We start from the raw sequence: 22,270 nt of genomic DNA on the forward strand, positions 1-22,270 counted from the left end.
CTAGGTTAGATTGGGATATCTGATTGGCATGGAGGAGTTGGACTGGAGGGTCTGTTTCCATGCTGTACATCTCTACGACTATGACTCTAGAATCTGAAACATTGCTCTAGTATTCAGTGTCACAAGATTCAATATACGTTCAGTAGACAGATCACATGGAAGCAGATCACAAATCACTAGAACTGATTCAGCACAAACCACTGACAAGTGCATGTCCAGCCTGCACAAATTCTAGAAAAAGTGCAGGGACATGATTTGATGCCTGCTACTTAACTGGTTCTAAAATAGCTACACAACAGCACAGGGACTAATTGTCACTAGCAGAGATTGTGTTTGAAAGACAAGTTAGACAGACACAGCCAAGTCATCACCTTACCATATTTTCAGGCTTATTTAAAAACAAGAGGAAATTAAGATGGTGCATGACCGATGTGCAGTTCTGCCCAATCTGTGCATAGGACAGCACATAGTCATAGTGGTATACAACACATATAAAAGCCCTTTGGCCCATCAAGGTCAGAGATTCACATCCCACACAGAGAGCATGGCCACATGCAGAGTTACCCAAAGTTTGAACAACAATGAAGCAACATTGCAAACATAGGAAAACCAACTCAGTGAATTGTACAATGTTCCACTTCTGCATAAATCACACAAAAAGTGCTTGGATAATGAAGGTGAGGAAGACCCATGAAGACAACAATTAACACATTAATAACATGCACGATTCCGACATATCTACAAAATGAGAACATCAAAGTGTGCAGTTTCAATCTCTGGAAGGTTATACAATCACAAGATCCAGAATGATTGTAAAATTGATTCCTTATTCTTCAATGTTTCAATTATTACTTCTGTTTTGAAAATACTCCAATGTCCACATTTTTCATTCTTAGTTTTATCTTGTGGAAAAAAAGGGTGATAATGTTATTGATTTCAGAGTTGTGTTACTTTAAGAGCTAGATATGTGAATGAGTCAAGGAGCAAGATGAAACCACATGACCAAGTACTATGTGCGGTCCAGCAGCATCAAGATAGAGGTGGATACATACACAGTTATCCATAACTGCAACTTGCAGTCTGAGCTCTTAAGTAGATCAGTAAAACAATCCGTGCTCCATAATCTGTTACTTACTGATAACACAAGAAATACAACAAGTAGAGTACTATTTCTTGAATGTACTATAATTAGTTCACTATGCTGAAATGTAAAGTGTTTGTGGTTATTTAGCTGTTCCAGTGACCAGATCTTGCAACATGATAAAAAGATCTAGTTATTTGTCATTATCATAGCAAGCAACCTGAACAGATAGAGAAAGGATACTCACTCGTTTTATCTTCTTTTATTGAGTAATCTTGAATATTAGGCATTCCACCAAGTCCAGGAAAATTGACTGAAAGTACCATATTTGAGAGGGAGCAATCTTTCCTCACCATGAATCTCTGGAAATAGGAATGAATTATGCTAAATTGTAGTAATTGGGTGATAGGAAATAAGGCACAAATAGAATAATCAGTCAGTACTTAAGTCAAGCTGAACTGGTTAAAAAAACCCAGAAAGCTAAGTTTTGGAAAATCTGCCCAAGTCACCATCCATTTCATGTGTATATTGATGTGTAGTATCAGTGAACATAATTCCAAAAAGGTCAGATGTACAGCATAATTACGAAAAAACAATATCCATCTGTCAAGTGCTGAGTTGTGCATGAGTGGTTCCATTTGAAAGAGCTCTGCATCACTGGATTAGAAATGGAGCATGACAATTGCAGCTAACACCTATTTTTCTGTAAACTGAAACAGATCGCTCAGTGTTGCTTTCCAAGAAGAATTTGCAGGTATAACAAAGTGGGGAATACAATTTGGTCTATTTAAACTAAGGGGAGAATTCAAGAAGTGGAATAGGGTTTAAACACAAGGCATGGACTTTGATGTAGGAGTATTTTGTGTCCATTGGTATAACACCTGGTAGTACATGATTATGTGCCACCTGCTGATTTCAATATTTTAGTGTCTAGCCAATCCCATAATTACTTGGATGAGTGCATGGCAGGCAAAATTGTGAATGATTCGCACAACTTAAAGGATAGGCATATTGAGGCTGCAGCATGCACTAACAGTTGTGTAAGAATGTGTGCTGGAAACCTTTCAAAAATACTACAACACAGGAGAAGAGTGGGTTTCAAATGTTTTGGACGCTGCACTGAATGAGATGACAGGAGGGAATGAAGGGAGAGAAATGCTTGTATTCATCAGAAACCGCAGAGTCGAAGGTTATTGAGGGTAGGCAGGTAGGGAAGTTGAGGCCACAGTCAGATCAGGCATTTACTTATTGAAATCCCAGCAGACTTGTGGGGATGAATGGCCTACTCCTGCTCCTAATTTATAACTCAATCAAATTTGTCAAAATTTGGCTTTATCAAATCTGTGCTTTCATTTATTGACCCATCCATTTCCTCGTGCCAATTCATTTCATCCTCGATCATTATCTCTACATATTTCCTCATCACCAACATTAGGCTAATTGTGTGGTCTGTCAATTCCATGTCCAGCATTTTTCAAACAGGGGTGTGTAATTCTCCATAGCTGATGATACCAACCCCATATCCACTGAGAGGATTGTGGCCAGAGACTCTCCAGAGGCCTCCGTACTTCCTCTGGGAACCTAGAATCTGGATTTAAGTGATCATTCTATTTTTGAGTACTGCCAACCTTTCAAGTACCATGGCAGTGACCAAACTACATTGCAGCATCCTCTTCTCTAATGGAGCCAACTGCTAATTAATTACTTAGTGCCTTAGCCATGCCTACATTAAAAAAATCTCTTCAGTCCATAATCAGCTAAACCCTCCCTTTGACTCCTCATTCACTATATATGTTTATAAAAGGCTTTTGTGTTTTCTTTTATAATCTATTTTCATAATCTCTTTGGCTTCTGACTCCTTTTTGTTTTAGACGTCCTCTGTACTTCATTCTCCAATCATCTTGGCCTTTTCCTACTATGCATTTACACATGTTTTCTCTGCCCCATTTCAACCTTTGTAACTTTTGTCATTTGGCAGCATTAACTTTGCAAGTCTTTCCTTCTCATGGGAGTATATCTACTCTGTACCCATTCAGTCTCCTGTTTGAAGGCATTCCAATGTCCAATTACTGCTTGTCTACCAAATTCAGGAGTAAGAGTCAAAATCTATGATTAAGCTGCATTCAAAGTAATGCAGACAGAAAGCAAACTTCCTGCTGCCTGCTAATTATCTGGATGATGCTGATGAATGGCGCCAGATCTCAGCAGGAGACGCAAGGCTGTCTGAGGTCAGCATCACTTAAAGCTAGCCTGCATCATTAAACTGCACCTTTTAAGAATTTAGCATAGTCTAGCTGTAGCTGGGATCAGAAATCATGAAAGAGGAGCTGGAGATTAGGGAGAAATAGTTCAACAAGTTAACAAATCTGCACCTTGGTTTTCCAAGACAATGCCAGAAATGCATGAAGAAGACAGTAGAAGCGGGTGATTGTCATTATCGACATCAACAGAAGAACCACATGGAACTGGAGGAAGTGCCACAGGTTTAGTGACCTTATCGGAGTTGTCTAGTTCAACCCAGCAACTGTAGAGAGTGAATCAGATTGGAACCTTCCACTTCCCTTGAAGGCTTCAGCCTTAATTACAGGCACGCAACAGACAGACCAATGACAGACACAGTGCCTCAGTGTTTAGTACTGCTACCTCCCAGCACTAGGCATCCTGGTTCAATTCCTACCTTGGGCTGATGCATTGCTTACTGTATGCTGTTCACCAGTCTATCAATAATCTTGATCAAACACAACTCATACCTCAGTCCTATTCTTATTTAACTTTTACCAATTTAGCATAGATATCTCACAGCTATTTGATCATGGCATGCACTTCACCAAACCACACTGCACAAAACTCACTGACACACTTCCCTTTCTTTTGCAGGACAAGTTGAAGGCAGTGGAATTTCACTAACGGAGGACTGATACTGTTGCATGTCTCTGCCTCTGTGGAGGAAACACTGCTGGGAATCATTAGAATCCCTCCATGTAGAATCAGACCATTTGGTCCATTGAGTCCACACTGACCCTCCAAACCGTATCCCACCCAGACCCACACGCTCCTACTCTACAATCATGCATTGCCCATGGCTAATCCAACTAGCCTGCACACTCCTGGACACAATGGGCAATTTAGCATGACCAATCCACCTAACATGCACATCTTTGGGCTGTGGGAGGAAACTGAATCTCCTGGAGGAAGCCCACGTAGATATGGGGAGAATGTTCAAACTCCACACAGACAGTCACTCCAAGGGTGGATTGAACAAGGGTCCCTAGCACTGTGAGGCAGCAGTGCTAACCACTGAGCAACCATGCCGCCCATTGGTGTATCTGTGTTTGCCTGTGACTAAGGCTGAAGCCATCAAGGGCAATGAAAAGTTCTTATCTGATCCACCCTCTTATGTCCTACTCCCCACCTCTGCCCACAATCTCTATTAGCTACAAGCTGGAGGTGGTGTACCTGTGGACTGCTTACAATTTTCTACTTCCCCTCAGAGTCTGACCCTGTGCCTTCCTTTCTGATTTGGAACTGGGTCAGGCAGTGGCAGGGAGGTGTGAAGTCTCAGAGAGCAGGAGGTTGGTCACAACAAAACATGGCCAGTTGGTCTCACACCGACAACCATCGGCTCAGACACTTCCTGTTGTTTGCAGAGGAACAGAACTGGGATTATGGCGTTCAGTGGGCTGCAGCTACAATGTGGGAAGAGGTATCAGTCCCCTCAGATGGCAAGATCATATGCTGCAGAGGGCTTTGATGGGACTAGCCTGAGAGCGAAAGCCCAGTAGGTCATTGTTAAGGAGAATGGAAGATTCTGGCATCAACCTGAAACAGGGTTTTGCACAGAGTCTGGAGTGCATCCTTTATGCATGAGAATGCATGCGGGATCAATCATGATACAATGACTCACTGTGTGTTTCAGCAATAGCTCAGTTGCTTGTTCTCCTGCCTCTGAGTCAGAAGGTCCCACTCACGGAGCCCACAACCTGAGGCTGACATTTCAATGCTGTACTGTGGAACCACTGCTCAGTCAGCGGGGCTGCCTTTTGGATAAGACCCCAGCTGCCTGCTGGGGGAGATGGAAAACATTCCATGGCACTCCTTCAAAGAAAAGCAGGCAAGATGTCCCCAAAACCTAGCCAATATCTATCCCTCAATCAACATCGCAACAAATTGATTATCTCGCCATCACCACACTGCTGGTGTGCTAGTCTGCAAAATGGGTCTCGCATTTCCTGCATCACAACTGTGATTACACTTAGGTGACACAAGAAAACCCATTCAATGTAAAGTATTTTGAGATATTTTTTGGTCACTAAAGGTGCTACACAAATAAGAGCTGTTCTTTCTCCATCATTATGTTTCAGCTTCCATTGCAGCACACCCAGACTTAATGCCTTATTGCCACAATGAGAGATCAGGCTTCCACAAACTTGCCTGAAAGCACTCAGGCAGCTGTCTTCCTGGCTACGAGCATCGAAATTCCTACCGAACAACATCTATAATTCATTCATGGCCTCTTTTACTTTGTGTTTAAAGCTATTATTATATTACTAGAAATAACTCTTCAGAGGCTGGCATCCCTCACAGTTCCAGGTACCCGGGTTCGATTCTAGTATCAGGCGACTGTCTTTGTGCAGTTTACACATTCTCCCTGTGTCTGCCTGGGTTTCCTCCGGGTGCTCTTGTTTCCTCCCACAGTCCAAAGATGTGCAGATTAGGTAAACTGGTCATGCTAAATTGCCCATAGTGTTCAGGGATGTGTAGGTTAACTAATTAGTCAGGGGAAATGTAAATAGTAGTGGAATGGGTCTGGGTGGGTTATGCTTCAGAGGGTTGATGTGAAGTTCGTTGAGCCAAATGGCCTGTTTCCACACTGTCGGGATTCTATGATTCACCAACAACAAGACGCAAGTCAGGAGTGTGATGGAATACTCCCCACTTGCCTGGATGGGTGCAGCTCCAACAACTCTCGAGAAGCTTGACACCATCCAAGACACTGAATCCACAAGCATCCACTCCCTCCGCCATCAACACTGAGTGGGAGCAGTGTGTACTATCTATACAGTGCGCTGCAAAAACTTACTTAGATCCTCAGACAGCACCTTTCAAACCCACGACAACTTCGGTCTATAAGCACAAAGGTAGCAGACATATGGGAATGCCACCACCTTCAAGGTCCCCTCCAAGCCACTCACCATCTTGACTTGGAAATATATCACCATTCCTTCACGGTGACTGGGTCAAAATCCTGGAATTCCCTCCTTAATAGCATTGTGAATCAATCCACAGCAGTTCAAGAAGGCAGCTCACCACCACTTTCTCGATGGCAGCTAGGGACGGGTGATAAATGCCGGCCAGCCAGCGATGCCCACATCCCAAAAATGATTTTTTTAAAAAACCAATCACCCTTCATTTACAAATGCATAGCCTTTGGCAACAGCACTGTCTTTCACTGAGTCAAGCATTCAGGGGGTCCAATATACCTGACAGTCACCATTTTATGTCAGCCAGATTGGACTAGATTAACAGCCCCAATAGGAGAACTCATACTCTACGATTAGTATATTGCTTCCAATACAAGTGAATAGTTGACTTTTGTATCCAAGACTGTTTTTAAGAGGGGATGAGAGGGGATGAGAGCAGTTGCATCCTTCTTCCACCCCCACCTCTGAAGGAAAGTAGGCTGGAATGCATGTTCCAGGGACAGGGTTTTGAATCACACAATAGCAGATGGTGACATTTTATTTCAATAAAAACCTGGAATAAAAAGCTAGCCTAATATGACACAGTCAATTGTTGTAAAAACCCATATCCTCATTCCATGAACAACCTTTTAAAAAGCTTGCTACCAAATTTAAATATCATATAATTACTTACTTCAGTAGGGTATGTGGGCTGCTAATTTCAGAGTGCTCCCATCTACCATTTGCAAGGGATGCTTAGGGACAGGTAAGATGATGGTGGGCATGTCTCTCACCCAACTGATGATCATGACCATGCCAAAAATATACCTGGTTGAGGTACACAGAATCAGACACCTTCTGGAAATAAAGAGTGCTTTCAAAGCCCTTGCCTTCCTACGTGCAACTCCAGACCCTGTACAGACATTTCTAACTGTAGCCAACATCTTAGAACACCTATACCATAGCATAAACCTAAGTTGAGATTAATACAAGTTGCTGATCACCCCTTTCAATAGCTCTGTTAGTGGGAGGCTCCTTCATGCAGTTGAATGGTTGTTTGGCTGTACATGCCTAAGCAAAGGTGTTAACTACAGCAGTGAGGTACGAAATGGAAATGTTCATCTCACATTCACATTAGACACTGATAGATGTTGGGATCGGCCTACCCTGCATACTTTCATTGCATGCTCACATCTTTCGCACTATACCTTCATTGAGATGGCATTTGACATAGGATGCCAGAGGACAGCAGATTTAGCACAGACACCATTTTCATAACACACAAAGCATTGACACTACTGGTGCTATAGAGCGGAATTGCTCCCATTGAAAGTAATCTTCCGTCAGTTAAGTATCTTTATGCTTTATTGTTCCTGTTCTTTCAGAGCCTGCGTTGTAGAGTCATATAGTCATACAGCAAGAAAACAAATCCATCGGTCCAAACAGTTCATGTTGATCATGCACCGAAACTAAATTAGTCCCACTTGCCTGGGCTTGGCCCATACCCTTCTCAACATTTCTTATTTGTGTACATATCCAAATGTCTTTTAAACATCGTAACTGTATCCATATCCACCACGTTGAAAGTTCATTCCGCACATGAACCATTCTCCATGTAAAAAGGTTACCCCTCATAACTTTTTAAAAATCTTTCTCCTCTAACCTTAAAATATGCTGCCTGTCTTAAAATCCCCAACCCTAGAAAAAACACATTTGCTATTCACCTTACCTATACCCTTCATGATTTTATAAACTCCTATAAGGTCATCCCTAACCTCCTACGCTGCAGTGAAAAGAGCTCCAGTCTCTCCATTATCTCCTTATAACTCAAACCATCCATTCCTGGCAACATCCTGTTAAATCTTTTCTGAACCTTCTCTAGCTTAGTAATATCCTAGTTATTATCCTTATTTCTAAACCCAGTTTGAACCTCAGCTGAAAATAAACTTTTAAATCCCAATCGCTTATCATTGTTGTATTTTGGAAACGGTCTGCCAGCCATCTTCAGTTCCTGTTAGACTCAAGAGAAAACTGTGAAACAATCACTGCTTCCTCTTTATAACCATTCACAAGCATGACTGTGTGCTCTAAAAATAACAGTAGTGTTATGTTAATAGGAACAGGGTGGTGTTTATTGTAGTATTTACAAAATGTTAGCTGAACAAAGGAATATTAAAATCAATAGCAATTGCCTTCATCTGTTCATGTATGTCTGATCTTGGGTTTGAATTATTTCAGATTTGTTTTGTGTTTTTCGGTAAATTAGTGGGTGTGTGTTTTCCTGTGTATGCATGAGTGCACGTGGCTTCTTTTAAAACTCATTCATGGGAGATAGGGATTGCGGGCTGGGCCAGGGCTAGGTACTACTGCCTATCCCTAGTTACTCTTGAGAAAGTGGTGGTGAGATGCCTTCTACAACCACTGCAGGCTATTTCATGTAGGTAGCCCCATGAAACTCCCCATGAGGGAGTTCCATGACAATGAAGAATGAAAGATAAGTCTGCATCGTGAATGGCTTGCAGTGGAAGTTAGAGGGGGTGGTGTTCCTATGTGTTGCTGTCTTTGTCCTTATGTATTTGGAAAGTGCTTTCTAAGGAGCCTTAGTGAATTCTGCAGTGCACTTGGATACAATGCACACTGTTGTATTGAGCATGGTGGGGTTTATGTTTGTGGATATGGGGCTAATCAAACAGACTGCTTTGTCCTGGATGGTGCCGAGCCTCATGATGCAGTTGGAGCTGCAAGTGTTTAGTTTTCCATCACACTCCTGACTTGTGCTTGTAGACAGTGGGCAAGCTTTGGAGAGTCAGGAGGGGACTTATTTACTGCCAGATTCTTAGCCTCTGATGTGCTCTTGTAGCCGTTGTATTAATATAAAACCAGTTCAATTTCTGGTCAATGGTGATTCGCATCGAATGTCAAAGGGTAATGGTTAGATTCTCTCTTTTTGAAGATAGTAATTGCCCGGCATGAACCTGCTTGTGTGTCTTTTTGATCCTATGTTTGTTTGCAATTGTCTGCTTACCTCGCACTGTGTATATCTATCCCAAATTATCAGACCAAATGTTATGTAGCTGCATTCACAAATCATTACAGCTACCTATGTCGAATGGCATAGGCTGACTTGTCTAACTGTCGTGATTTGATGCTACACAATTTCTTAAATGTATCATGCTCCAGCAGTTACAATGAAAATAACACAAAATAACTCTTTGTGTCATGAGAGAATCCCCACTAATGAAGCTATTAGATTTTAGCAAAGGTTTGTAGTTTATCACGGTTGATAGAAGGAATTTCCTCAGTCAAGTGAAATGGAAATTAGAGCTGTCTATAAAAGGGCAATTTTTTGATAAGAAGCAGTCACGTAAACTGTTTAGATAATGCTACTTTTTTAATACTGAAGTGCTAGTAAAAACTGTAAGATAAATTGGCTGGTTGTGGTTATTTTTAGTACTAGGGCCAACTATTTTAATAGATTTACTTTTTAACTATTTTGTGGGCGGCACGGTGGCACAGTGGTTAGCACTGCTGCCTCACAGCGCCATGAGACCCGGGTTCAATTCCTGACTCAGGCGACTGACTGTGTGGAGTTTGCACATTCTCCCCGTGTCTGCGTGGGTTTCCTCCGGGTGCTCCGGTTTCCTCCCACAGTCCAAAGATGTGCAGGTCAGGTGAATTGGCCATGCTAAATTGCCAGTAGTGTTAGGTAAGGGGTAAATGTCGGGGTATGGGTGGGTTTCGCTTCGGCGGGTCAGTGTGGACTTGTTGGGCCGAAGGGCCTGTTTCCACACTGTAAGTAATCTAAAAAAAAACTATGAAGAGTCTCATGACACTGGTACTGGTCAGATTAAAATGTAATGGAAAGTAGCATTTGTGAAATAGTAAATAACTAACGCACATGCTAAAATAACCAATAAACTAGATTCAAGATACAATATTTAACAATATGCAATAGCATTATTTTGAACAAATTTGTGCTTCATTTCTTCTATTCATTAAAGAACACATGCAACTCTACTTATAGTGTAAAATGCAATCAACATCCTGGGGCTTACCATGGACCAGAAAATGAAGTGGGTCAACCACATAAATAGTCTGGCTACAAGAGCAGGTCAAAGGCTGACAAGTTTGTGGCAAGTAACTCATCTCTTGTTTCCCTAATGCCTACAAGGAATAAATTAGGAACATGATGGAACGCTCTTCACTTCCCTGGATTGCTGCATCTCCAACAACAGTTAAAAAGCCTAGCAGCACACAAACATACAAGATACAGAAATATGAAAGAAGAGATGCAACTGAACATTTCACCCCTCAAACCTGCTCCACCATTCAATTGAATCATGGCTGACCTGTTTGTGTTTCAAATTCCACATTCTGATCTAAGCCGGATAACCGTTTGATTCCCTGCCCAACTAGAACCTATCTAACTCTATCTTAAAATTATTCAATGACTATAGTAGGCAATAGACGAAATGCAGGTATATGGGGTTAGTTTAATTTGGGGTTTGATGACTCTGTGATTCTGTGATCCCACTTCCTTTACTTTCTGAGGCAGAGTTCCAGAGTCACACAACCCTCTCACAGAAAACAGGTGTCCTTATCTCTGTCCTAAAAGGGTGACCCCTAATTTTAAAACCATGTCCCCTACATTTAGAATGACCCACCAAAGCAAACATCCTTAAATTGTCCTTCTTGTCAAGAGTATTCTTATACACTTTAATTAGATTGCTCCTGCTCTTCTAAACTCCAGAAAAACAAGCTTGGACTATCACTTCATATCAGGTGTCAGTCTAGTAATCACCCTCTGAATCACCTCCAATGGCACTTACATCCTTTCTTGAATAACCGAACCAGTATTTGAGATGTGGCCTTATCATAGCCTGCTTAAAGCATAACATATTTACTTTGGTATTTCAATTTTAACACCTTCTCCATGACAGATGTCAAGCTAACTTATCTGTCATTTCTTGTTTTCTGCCTCCCTCCCTTCTTGAATAGAGGGATTATATTTGCTGCTTTCCAGTCTGATGGAAATGAATCTAGGGAATTTTGGAAAATTAACACCAATGCATCTGCTACTTTATTAGCAATCTCTTCTAAGACACTTGGATGAAGTTCTTCTGGTCCCAGAGACTTGTCAGCTGCAGTTCCATCAGTTTGCTTACTACCACTTATCTTGTGATTACAATTTCACATAGGTCCACTCTCCCTTCTATCTCCTGATTCACAGTTATTACTAGAACATTTTTTGTATTTACGTAGTGAAAATAATAGTAAAATATTTGTTCATCTCATCTGTAATTTTGTTATTATCTACAAATAATCCCATTCTCTTTCTCTAGATGACCAACACTAACTTAACTTACTCTTTTTCCTTTTGAATAACAGTAGAAATTGCTGCTATCCATTTTTTTTTTGCAATCGTAGCTGTCTTCCTTTCATATTCAAATGTAATCTCCTGATTAATCTTTTAGTGATGCCCTATTGTTCTTCATATTCTGACCAATCATCTATCTGTCACCCATCTTTGTAAAGTTATATAGTTTTTCTTTGTAAAGTTATATAGTTTTTCTTTGGTATGATGCTTTTGCTAACTTCTTTAGTAAACCATGGATGGTGGATTCTTCATTTAGAATTTTTGCTTTTGGTAGGAATGTTAACTATCTGTATACTTATTCTGAAATGGTCCCTTAAACATGTGCCGCTACATCTTTACTGCTTTATCCCCTAGCCAAGTATACCAGTTCATTTCAGCTATCAAAATGTTCATGCCTACATTATTGCTCTTAGAGTCATAGAAATGTACAGCATGGAAACAGACCCTTCGGTCCAACCCGTCCATGCCGACCAGATATCCCAACCCAATCTAGGCCCACCTGCCAGTCCTAGGTCCAATCTTCCCTGTCAAGAAAAATGTAAAATTCAATCATGTCGTGGTTGCTACTACCTGCTAGTGCTTTACTCTGAATTAATGAATTATTCCTGTCACACTGTATGATGTAATCTGTCCTTTGGTTGGTTCCATGATGTGCTGCTTTAAGGAACTATCCTGAAAGCATTTTAGGACCTCCTCATCAAGGCTACCATGACCAATCAGACTTTTCCAGTTTATCTGCAGTTGTGGTAGCACAGTGGTTTGCACTACTGCCTCAAAGCACCAGGGACTTGGGTTCAATTCCAGTCTTGGGAGACTGGCTGTGTGGAGTCTGAATGTTTTCCGTATGTCCGTGGTGGGGGGGATTCCGCTAGGTACCCTGGTTTCCTTCCACATTCCAAAGATATGTGGATTGGCCATGATAAATTGTCTTGTAGATTCCAGGGATTAGCCATGGTAAATGCAGGGTAGGGTGGGTGGTGTTGGTTTGGGTGGGATACCTTTCCTGCAGACTCGATGGGCTGAATGGCCTCTGCCTGCACTTTAGAAATTCTATGATTAAAGTTGCCCATGATTATTGGTGTCCCTTTAGCACAAGCATCCAATATTTCTCCGTATGTACTTTGTTTCCATTGAGGTTCTGTTAAGAGTATCAGTAGACCACTTTCATAAATGACAAAAACTGATCATACATCCTGATCTTCTGAATAAAAGTGACCTCTAACAACTGGACAAATACTGTCCTTGATTATCAGTGCCACTACTCTTCTTTTGCTCAGCTTTCTAATCTTCTTGAATATGATATGCCCCTCATTATGTAAGAAGTAATTCTTGCTATCCTGTAGCTACTTCTCTGTAATGGCTGTTGAATCATATCTATTTACCTGAAAGAGAGTTAATAAATGTGTTTACATTGTTATGTATGCTACATACATTCAGATACAGACACTTTAATGTTGTCACTTTTTATCTTTGTTACATTCCCCAAAGCTTGAACGTTGGTGTAATCCTCGATTTTTCTTCATCCCTTACTGCCATTCTCTGAATCTCTCTTCCCACATTGCTACTTTCCTCTTATATATCTCTAACCTTCAATGTACCATATTCTTTTACACATTTAACCTCTTGACCACACAGTCTAGTATACAGCTCTCTTTTTGCGAAAACACAACCCAGAGCAAAACATGCTATCTGGTATACCATCGACCAACTTCAATATATACCTTCAAGCTTCACAGTTGCAGCAGTGTGTTTCATCTACCAAGGCTGCTTAGACAGCACCTTCCAAATCCATGACCTCTATCACCGAGAATGACAAGGGCAGTAAATCCATGGGACCACTATCATTTACAGTTGCCTCTCCAATCTACTCACCATCCTGACTTGGAAATATATTGCTGTTTCTTCACTGTTGCTGAATCAAAATCCTGGGAACTCTCTTCATTACACCCCTTTGATGTCCCTACATCCAAGAATTGCAGCAGTTCCAAAAAACTCAGCTCAATAGCAACTTCACAAGGGCAGTTAGGGATGGAGAATATAAACTGGCCGAGACAAGAACACCCACGTCCCATCCTCTCAATGAGTGAATAAAAAAAAGACACGAGGTCAATCAAATAACTTTTTGGAATTTTGTGTGCTATCATTCAGTATAAATATTTACCACTGGTTTTGTAATAGTAAAAGGATAATTAATAAAACAAGAATGGCATGATTAATTTTAGTAACTTTTAGAAATGCTGAACAATCTGGAAAAGGGGTGGAACAAAATGGTTGACTATGATACACCTTTGACCCTCATTACCACTCACTGCATTAGTCTGACTTTGCAAGTTTGGCACATTTTGTTTAAATATTATCATATTGATAAGAAATCATGTAAATCAAGTGGGAATCCCCTAGGATTGTTACTGACTAATTCTGTCTGAAAGAGAGTTGTAGGTTGATCTTCTACTCAGAATGATGGGGCCCCATCTGCTGAATTCATCTAGATAAATTAGACAAATCCTTAAAAAAAAAGAAATGTCCTTAGTTTAAAAACTAAGCTAATTTTAGTATTTTTAATAGTGGTATTGTTGCCAAAATTAATGACTATCTGTTTCTCTCCCGTGTTACAGTGACAATTGGTGTATGTCCACCAATTCCTTCCCTTTACCTGGACCTTCTAATCTGCGGGGCACTTGATTTATTGTAGCAGGTACTCCTCCCAATGTCTTAGCCATTACTATAGCCTGCAGGCTGGTTGTATGTCTCCTTTAAGTTGACTTACTACAGTTATTCTTTGCACTTCCTAAAGTGAAAACAAAAGATTGTTAAATAGGGTTTGTGTATCTGAACAGTTGTAGCCAATACCACGGTCGACCTTCCAAATCTCCAACAGCACAACCTTCAAGGCTTCTGCCTCCCTGCTGTGCAGTCCAGGGGCACCAATAATGTATTTGGAACTCAGTGGCTTGATAATAATTATTGTATAAGGAAAGGAAAAAAATTACTGTTCATGTTACATTGTGCTCTGCCCAATCTGATGATGGCACACTATCTTTGGGTGGAGATGGTTCCAAATGAATACCTAAAGGGAGCAGATGTATCCTGTAAGCTTCTGCAGGTCAACAGAATTATACCTAGCAAGTTAATGTAACCTGTACCTATTGCTATGATTCAATAAACTATCCTATTTTGTAAGTCAATAAGCTTTTCTGTTTGCGATTACTAGTGGTCCATTGCCTACCACTGATGATTAGTCAGGGTCTAAATTCAGTGGAGAGAATTGTTGGTTGCAAAATACCCAGATCAGAAATGGACAGGTTGGTGGAAATGATATTTGAAATGTCATTATGCTGCTAGTGGTGGGATTGTGAAACATGGCTGAGTTCCTTGATAAAACAACAAGGAAGCCTTAAGGTCCAATGATCGGTGCTAGTGCACCTTGAGCTGATCAATGCACATTGCTCCCTGAGCTCAGGTCTACCCTTCCCTGAGTCCTAACCTCCCATCTGTCTGTTTCAGACACAAACAAATTTCTTCCATCTTGATTTATCTAGCCTTCTTGGTCAGTCCTGATTAAATCATGCATCTCCAAGGATTTTGTAATTTATTTGTCCTAATTTAGGATGAACCTAATTTCTTGACTTATCTCTATGCCTTCTTGAGGAGCATTGGATTTTCTACACATCAATCTACTGGCACAATTTTGACTTTAAATGAATTCTGGAAAATGACTGAACCACTATTACTTCGTCCTAACTTTCCTCAGAGCCGTCATATTCAAAGCATCAAATCTTGGTGAATGTAGATCATATACATAAAATAAAATTCATCATCGAGGCATATGTTTTTAGTGCCTCTACCCACAGGCTATTTCAGTAACAGTGCTATGGTGGAATAGAGGGGCACTCATAGTGAATTCTTCCTCATAGCCCATGAGAATAAATCAGGTGAGCACTGAGTGCCATTCAGACACTCTCATGCAATTTTCCTCTTCATGCTGTTGAAATTTCAGGCAAGTATGAGGCCGAAAGATAAATCTAGGGACAGGCTGAGGGCAACTCTGGGAAAAAAAACCCCAGCAAACCTGCCATTCTTTTGCAGAGCTAGGAGAAATATGCTAGCTCCTTCTAATTCTGCAAGATACATCACAAGAGACAATCTACAACACATTTACTTACTTTTGGTTCCATTATTTTCAGCAGAATTCATTAAGAATCGAAGTTAAATGGTGCTGTTATTTAAGAACTCCCTCCGATAATTCCCCCACCCCATTTGAAGGTGGTGAGTGTGTAATGGGAAGGGTGTAAATAAAATTGTGGCCTTCTTTGTGTCTTCTAATCTGTCCCCCATGTTACAGTGGGTGGGTAACACACCAGGCAGGTAATCCACCCATGGGCCTATTGATGGCCATCTACTTAATGACTACTTAGGGTTTTTTTTGATTAGATTAGATTCCCCAGTGTGGAAACAGGCCCTTCGGCCCAACAAGTCCACACCGATGAGTAACCCACCCAGACCCATTTCCCTCTGACCAATGCACCTAACACTATGGGCAATTTAGCATGTTTAGCATGGCCAATTCACCTGACCTGCACATCTTTGGACTGTGGGAGGAAACCCATGCAAACACAGGGAGAGTGTGCAAACTCCACACAGACAGTTGCCCAAGGCTGGAATTGAACCTAGGTCCCTGGTGCTGTGAGGCAGCAGTGCTAACCACTGAGGCACCATCCTGACCATTATAGAGTCATAGAAATGTACAGCACAAAAACAGACCCTTCAGTCCAACTCATCCACGACGATCAGATATCCTAACCTAATCTAGTCCCATTTGCCAGTACTTGGCCCATATCCCTCTAAACCTTTCCCATTCATATACCCACCTAGATGCCTTTGAAATGTTGTAAATGTACCAGCCTCCACCACTTCCTCTGGCAGCTCATTCCATATACTCACCACCCTCTGCATGAAGCAGTTGCCCTTTAGGTCCTTTTTAAATCTTTCCCCTCTCACCCTAAATCCTCTAGTTCTGGACTCTCCAACCCCAGGGAAAAGACCTTGTCTATTTACCTGATCCATGCTCATGATTTTATAAACCTCTACAAGGTCACCCCCTCAGCCTCTTAAAAGCATAATTCTACCCCTGCTGCTAAAACAACAAGTAGGGGAAGGCAGAAGCGAGGTGGGTAGCCAACAGTTTGCAATGCACGGGCAGGAAGATGGATATCTCCTCTGGAAGGGATCTCCTCCGCCAGTTGCAGGCAAATCCCACTCCCCAATCCCCCAGCAAGATTGCAGCTCCCATTGAAACCTGCCCTCCCAGCTTCGAAAACACAGACCACCTCCCCTCCACCCCACCCTGCCTCTCCAACCCTCTGGGGTGTGCCAAGTTGACCCAGTCATGTTTCCAAAACTGGGCAGAAGTCCACGATCCAGACGTCTTCTTCAATGGGAACTGCTTGTGGTCACAACAGTGGGCCATTATTTGATCCTGGTGCTGCTGGGTCTGGCTAAACTCTGTGGGGTGAGGATTCCTCTCAGATGGGAATAGATGTTCCAGTTTGATTTAATCAGGGTTACCCCCAGCCTAATATTACTGCAGGACGGCAGAGTTTCAGGTGGGCCATGGAGCTTTTGGTTGACGCACTTCACCTGCTTTGTGTAACCCACCCCATTGTTTCACATCTACCAACAAAGCTATTGAGACTTCCACATAAATCAAAGCTATTCAACTAATCTGTGCCAATTGTGACTTTTGCAGCAGATCACACCATTTCATCTCATTCCCAGGCAGCAGGATCAGTGCCACAGACCAGGCTGTAGGAATCAGCATATCTTGTTGCAAATCCGAGAATGAACATAGGGACACACGTTATTTATCATGCTTGTACTGTAACAGTTATACTGTCGGAATTCTAAACTGCAGTATCAACTCCTTCTTTGGGAAGTATATCTGCATCATTCCCGTCTCATCCCAGGCGCATAACAGAATAGACTACACGCATTGCACTGGCCGAGCCATATCACAATGCTGAAGAATTCATCAATAGATGGTATCAATAGTGATCTGTAAAATGCTTGTCGTTTAAGATGCAAGCAGCTTTTTTTCGTATGAGAGAAGGAGATGCAAGCTCTGTTGTTTTGATTTCTGTTCAATTTTGGTTCCTGTGAAAAAATGTTTATGCTATGCCTTGTTTGATGGCCTCCCTCTCTGTGATGGTCCTACAGTGAACAATGATGAGATGTTGGGCTCCAGTGGGCATTGCACACAGAATACTGATAGAGAAGACTCGGAGACTACAGACTGGTGAGGCACATAGCCTGGTGTTTAAACAGCGATTGGGGTAGGTCATGTCCAAGCAAGTGTCAGCTGTGCCACCTCAGTGCCTTGAGTAGCATTGGGTGATGGCTGCTGTGCCACTATATTGATGGTGAATGGCAATTCTGGGATTGCCAGCACTTGACTGGGTGTACGGTCTGGGTTTCAAATGGTGCTACATCCAGGGGTGAGAATCTATTCCAGGATATCCCAACAGTAGCCAGTTCATCAGCTATGGTGAGTGGGAGAATTGAGCTAGCTTTGGAGGAGAGGGGCACCACATGCTTTGGACAGTTAATAAGTCGAATTTGTACAAATTGCATGAGTAAACCTATTAGGCCTCATGGAGTGAAACATCAATAAATTCAACAAAAAATGACACAGCCAAAATAAGGTGTGATTCAATCCTTTGTTTTCTTTTCCACAGACGCTGCCAGACTTGCTGAAATTCACACAGCCTAAGAATTGCCAGTATCTTATTACAGCCCAAAAATCTACTCTCTTTAATAGCTCATTAGATATTTTACCAAATGATTTGCACTTTTAGGACAATGCCCAGAATGATACTCAGTACCCACAAGGTCAACCTGCACTCTACAAAGTCCAGCATTTGTTTCCTGTGCTCTTTCTTTGACTGTAACCAGAAGAACAGCTTATCATTGTTGCATTATTTCTGTACTAAAGTTGATAATGTGCCATATGCCAGTACTCCCACATCCTGCCAGCTCTGGCCAATCACAGGCAGTAATAAGTAGATGCTCATGGTGCAGATAGACTTCCCATAGAAGGAGTTGATACTAAAATTTAGAGTTCCTACAATATAACTAGCATGGTAAATAATGCAAGTCCCTATGCTCATTCTAGGATTTGCAACTAGATATGCAGAAGTCCTAGCCCACCACATTGCCACAAATACAGCAGAGCTTCTGTAATCTCTCCCCTTGTGCTTTTGACAAGCCATGATTGGAATTTGCCTCCTTCAGACTTGCTGCATATGTCTATCATTGGCTTGTAAGTTTGGAGACAGACTAGTTAAAGCCATAAAACACAGATATTGACTCAATGTAACTTGGCTGTTTTGGAGATTAAGCATCTTTGCAAACTTCCTTCTTTTCTTCACATGATTTATTGCCTTCCGCCCTTAGTCATCAGGATAATTTAGTAACTGCCACGTGCAAATAAAAGACAGCAAAAAATGCCTCATGGATTTTTCATGAGAGTTTTAATTTAAGGTCTGCTGCTTGTTTGGGTGAATATAAAAAGTCCTGTGACACTATTTACAGGAAATGATTTATTGTTTATTGCCATATATTCATATCTCAACCTACACCATAAAATCTTCCACTCATCTCAGTGGGAATGTCAACTGCTTGAGATATGCCAACCAACAAAATTTCCAACCAAAAAATGATTAACCTCATTTCAACCAGACCAGGATTCCAGTGGGAGATAAATTAACAGAGAGATTTGAGCTGTAATCATAACTAGGGCTGAAATCAACACCAATTAATTTACAATTTGGCTTCTGTCCGACCTGCTTTTATCTTTATTTAAATGAGCAGTCACTTAGTCTCATTTTTGTGTTAATTTTAAAAGAAACATTTTGCATAATTAATGTAGTTTGAATTATTTTATTGCATATTTAATAGCAAGGAAGACTTTCTAACTAATGGTTGCGACCACCTTAGAATCATTAAATCACCTTTGGTACCTGCTTCATATCATAATTCATCCCAAAATGACTTTGCCCGTTCTTTTGATAATTTTTGTAGGTTTGTGCTGTTTGTGCAGACACAAGGTGTTGGAGTATTGCTTCTGTGAACGTGTTAATCAAAACAATATTTTATTAAAAGACTTGGAATCAAAAAGCAGTATTTTTCTTACTCATAGTGGCATTCTTCCTCCATGAGTCTTGTCATGGAAATAGATCATTACTCCAATTTACTTATGGATATACTGAACTCCTAAGTACAACATGTGTTTATTTAGAAAGATCTACAAGCCAAAAGATGGCTGAAGTTGTCAATTCTTTGGCTGTTGAAAATTGCTGCGTGGATTACAGTGAATCCAAGAGGAATCATGGAATGTTACATTTGAAGTCTGTGCTCTGTATGAAACACATGTTTGTGTTTTATCATTCCAGGAGCACATAACAAAGAGGGTTAAAAACCAAATTGCAGCCTCTGGTCTCCGTATGCTGGCAGGCTCATTTGCTAGCTTGTGTATCCATTGTACTCAAGTCTGCAGTGAAGGGGCATAGCTGGGAATTTCTGCTAAACAACCCTGAGTATGTAGCTAAAAAGAAATAAAGTCACTTTTATTGCTGAAAATAAATCGTCAGCAAAATCATTGCTGAAGGAACTTGACCATCTCTGTTCAGCGAGTGACGGAAACAAGAATCTCTAAATAATCACTCGACTGCCAAGGTCAGTACAGTACTAGTACGATTCTTCAGTTTAATAGACGCAATATTTTGCAATCCATTCATCATGGGAAGGCCAAAGTCTGACTTGAATACTCAGGTTTCTTTTAACTTCTGGTTTTTTTATTTCCCCTCACATTTCTAACCTGTGTATGCATGTCATGTTTCATTATCTTTCTCGCATTTTGTTCGGTTAAAAAAATCACTTTTTCTTTAACTCAAGAAAACTTAGTTAAATTGGATTTTTTTCAGAAGATTAATATATTTGGATTGGGGAAAGGTATCCATGAGAGAAGGACTTCTTTTTTATATCCACCTTGTTGCAGACAACTGAGCGAAGAGTTGCATAAAGAAATGAAGTCAATTGTTGCTCCTCATGCACGAGCTTATCCATTTATGAGTATCCCCATCCCATTCGGAATTGTAATTAGTGAGGGATACTTGCCTGGGGTCCCATTAAAGCAGGCACCTCGTGGAACCAGGGTACCTTTGGATTTCATCTAACATTTCCCACAACCCACATATGAAACTGTTTAATTTAGTGAACAATACAATTTGCTGTACATTTTTATTTTGCTGGGTAATATTGTGTCCCCATTTATGTTAGCACAATATGCAAGCAGCAGAAAGATATGGGTTGTTACTTTTTTTAAAACAACCCGGAAGGAAATATTATTAAAATAAGCATAGAGACTCATTTCCAGCTCATCTTGTACACGTCAGAAAGCACCTTTATGGCCAGCATGTTAATTTCCAAACACAACAGGTTTATTACTGGTTTTGCCATGGCGTAATATTTTTTTCTAGTCAATTCTGGGTTATTAGCAAAAGGGAAAAAAATGTTCATTTTAAAAAATGAGTAATTCTTGAGCAAGTGATTTCAGTAGGGTCACCAAACGGAAAGTTTATCACTTCTATTACAGAGATAGGATTTAATGATAAGCCTCTGAGGTACACTCTGACACAACCGAGATGCCAGTTGTCATGTGCTAGGAGTCTGCAGGAAGGTAGTAATTGGAGCAGCACGGGGCACAGATGTAGAAGAAACTCAGGTATCAAGTGTAAATAAATAACTCTTTGAACAAAAATCTTGGTGTCTGGCCTGGGTCTATCTGAAAGAGAACCCTTAATAACACAAGTATGATTTCTCTCACATTCTCTGCATATGTCACATTTTTTCACAGATCACACATTCCTTTTTGATGGCTGCTTGTTGGTTTTACTCACAAATAAAACAGCTAACTAATAGATAGAAGATTCCTATGGACAGCAGTGAGATAGACACTCATCTTGGTCTCTTTGGAGGGTTATGGTGAGGATAGGCTACAAGAGAACTCCTTGTTCATCTTCAACACAGAGGACACTTGACTTCACCTGAACAGGGAGAAGGGATTTAAATGCCTCATTGAAAGACATTATCTCTAAAATTACAGTAATTTCCTATATGGCTGCCTTGGCTAGGCACTTACCACTCTAGAATGGTACTTTGATCATGACCTTCTGACTCATGGGCGAGAGGGCTCTACTGAATGGCTGGTAAGTTATATGAGAAAAGGAAATGCAAAAGTACTAACTAATCATAATGTTTCTGGAATGATTTGGAGATGCTGGTGTTGGACTGGGGTGTACAAAGTAAAAAAAAATCACACAACACCAGGTTATAGTCCAACAGGTTTAATTGGAAGCACTAGCTTTCGGAGCGCCAATTAGTGCTCCCAATTAAACCTGTTGGACTATAACCTAGTGTTATGTGATTTTTAACTTTGTTTCTGGAAGAACTTTCTTTACTGACTCTTGAGCAACTTGTGAACTAGTTGGTGCCTTAAAAACCAATGGAGATTGTAAATTTTAAACTGCGATATCGTTCAACAGGAGGCCACAAACTGCCAATTTACTAGCCAGGCTC

At 40.9% G+C, this 22,270-nt stretch overlaps 1 protein-coding gene across 1 annotated transcript in view; it reads right to left on the bottom strand.

The window, feature by feature from the left end:
* rin3 (Ras and Rab interactor 3) overlaps nucleotides 1-22,270 on the bottom strand; it is a 115,259-nt gene that overhangs the window by 81,514 nt on the left and 11,475 nt on the right. Inside the window, exon 3 of the mRNA XM_043697207.1 lies at nucleotides 1,329-1,443. Coding sequence (XP_043553142.1) covers nucleotides 1,329-1,443 — 115 coding nt within the window. The remainder of the gene's footprint in view (nucleotides 1-1,328; nucleotides 1,444-22,270) is intronic.

The sequence above is a fragment of the Chiloscyllium plagiosum genome, chromosome 10, assembly GCF_004010195.1.
Source record: "Chiloscyllium plagiosum isolate BGI_BamShark_2017 chromosome 10, ASM401019v2, whole genome shotgun sequence".
NCBI lineage: Eukaryota > Metazoa > Chordata > Chondrichthyes > Orectolobiformes > Hemiscylliidae > Chiloscyllium > Chiloscyllium plagiosum.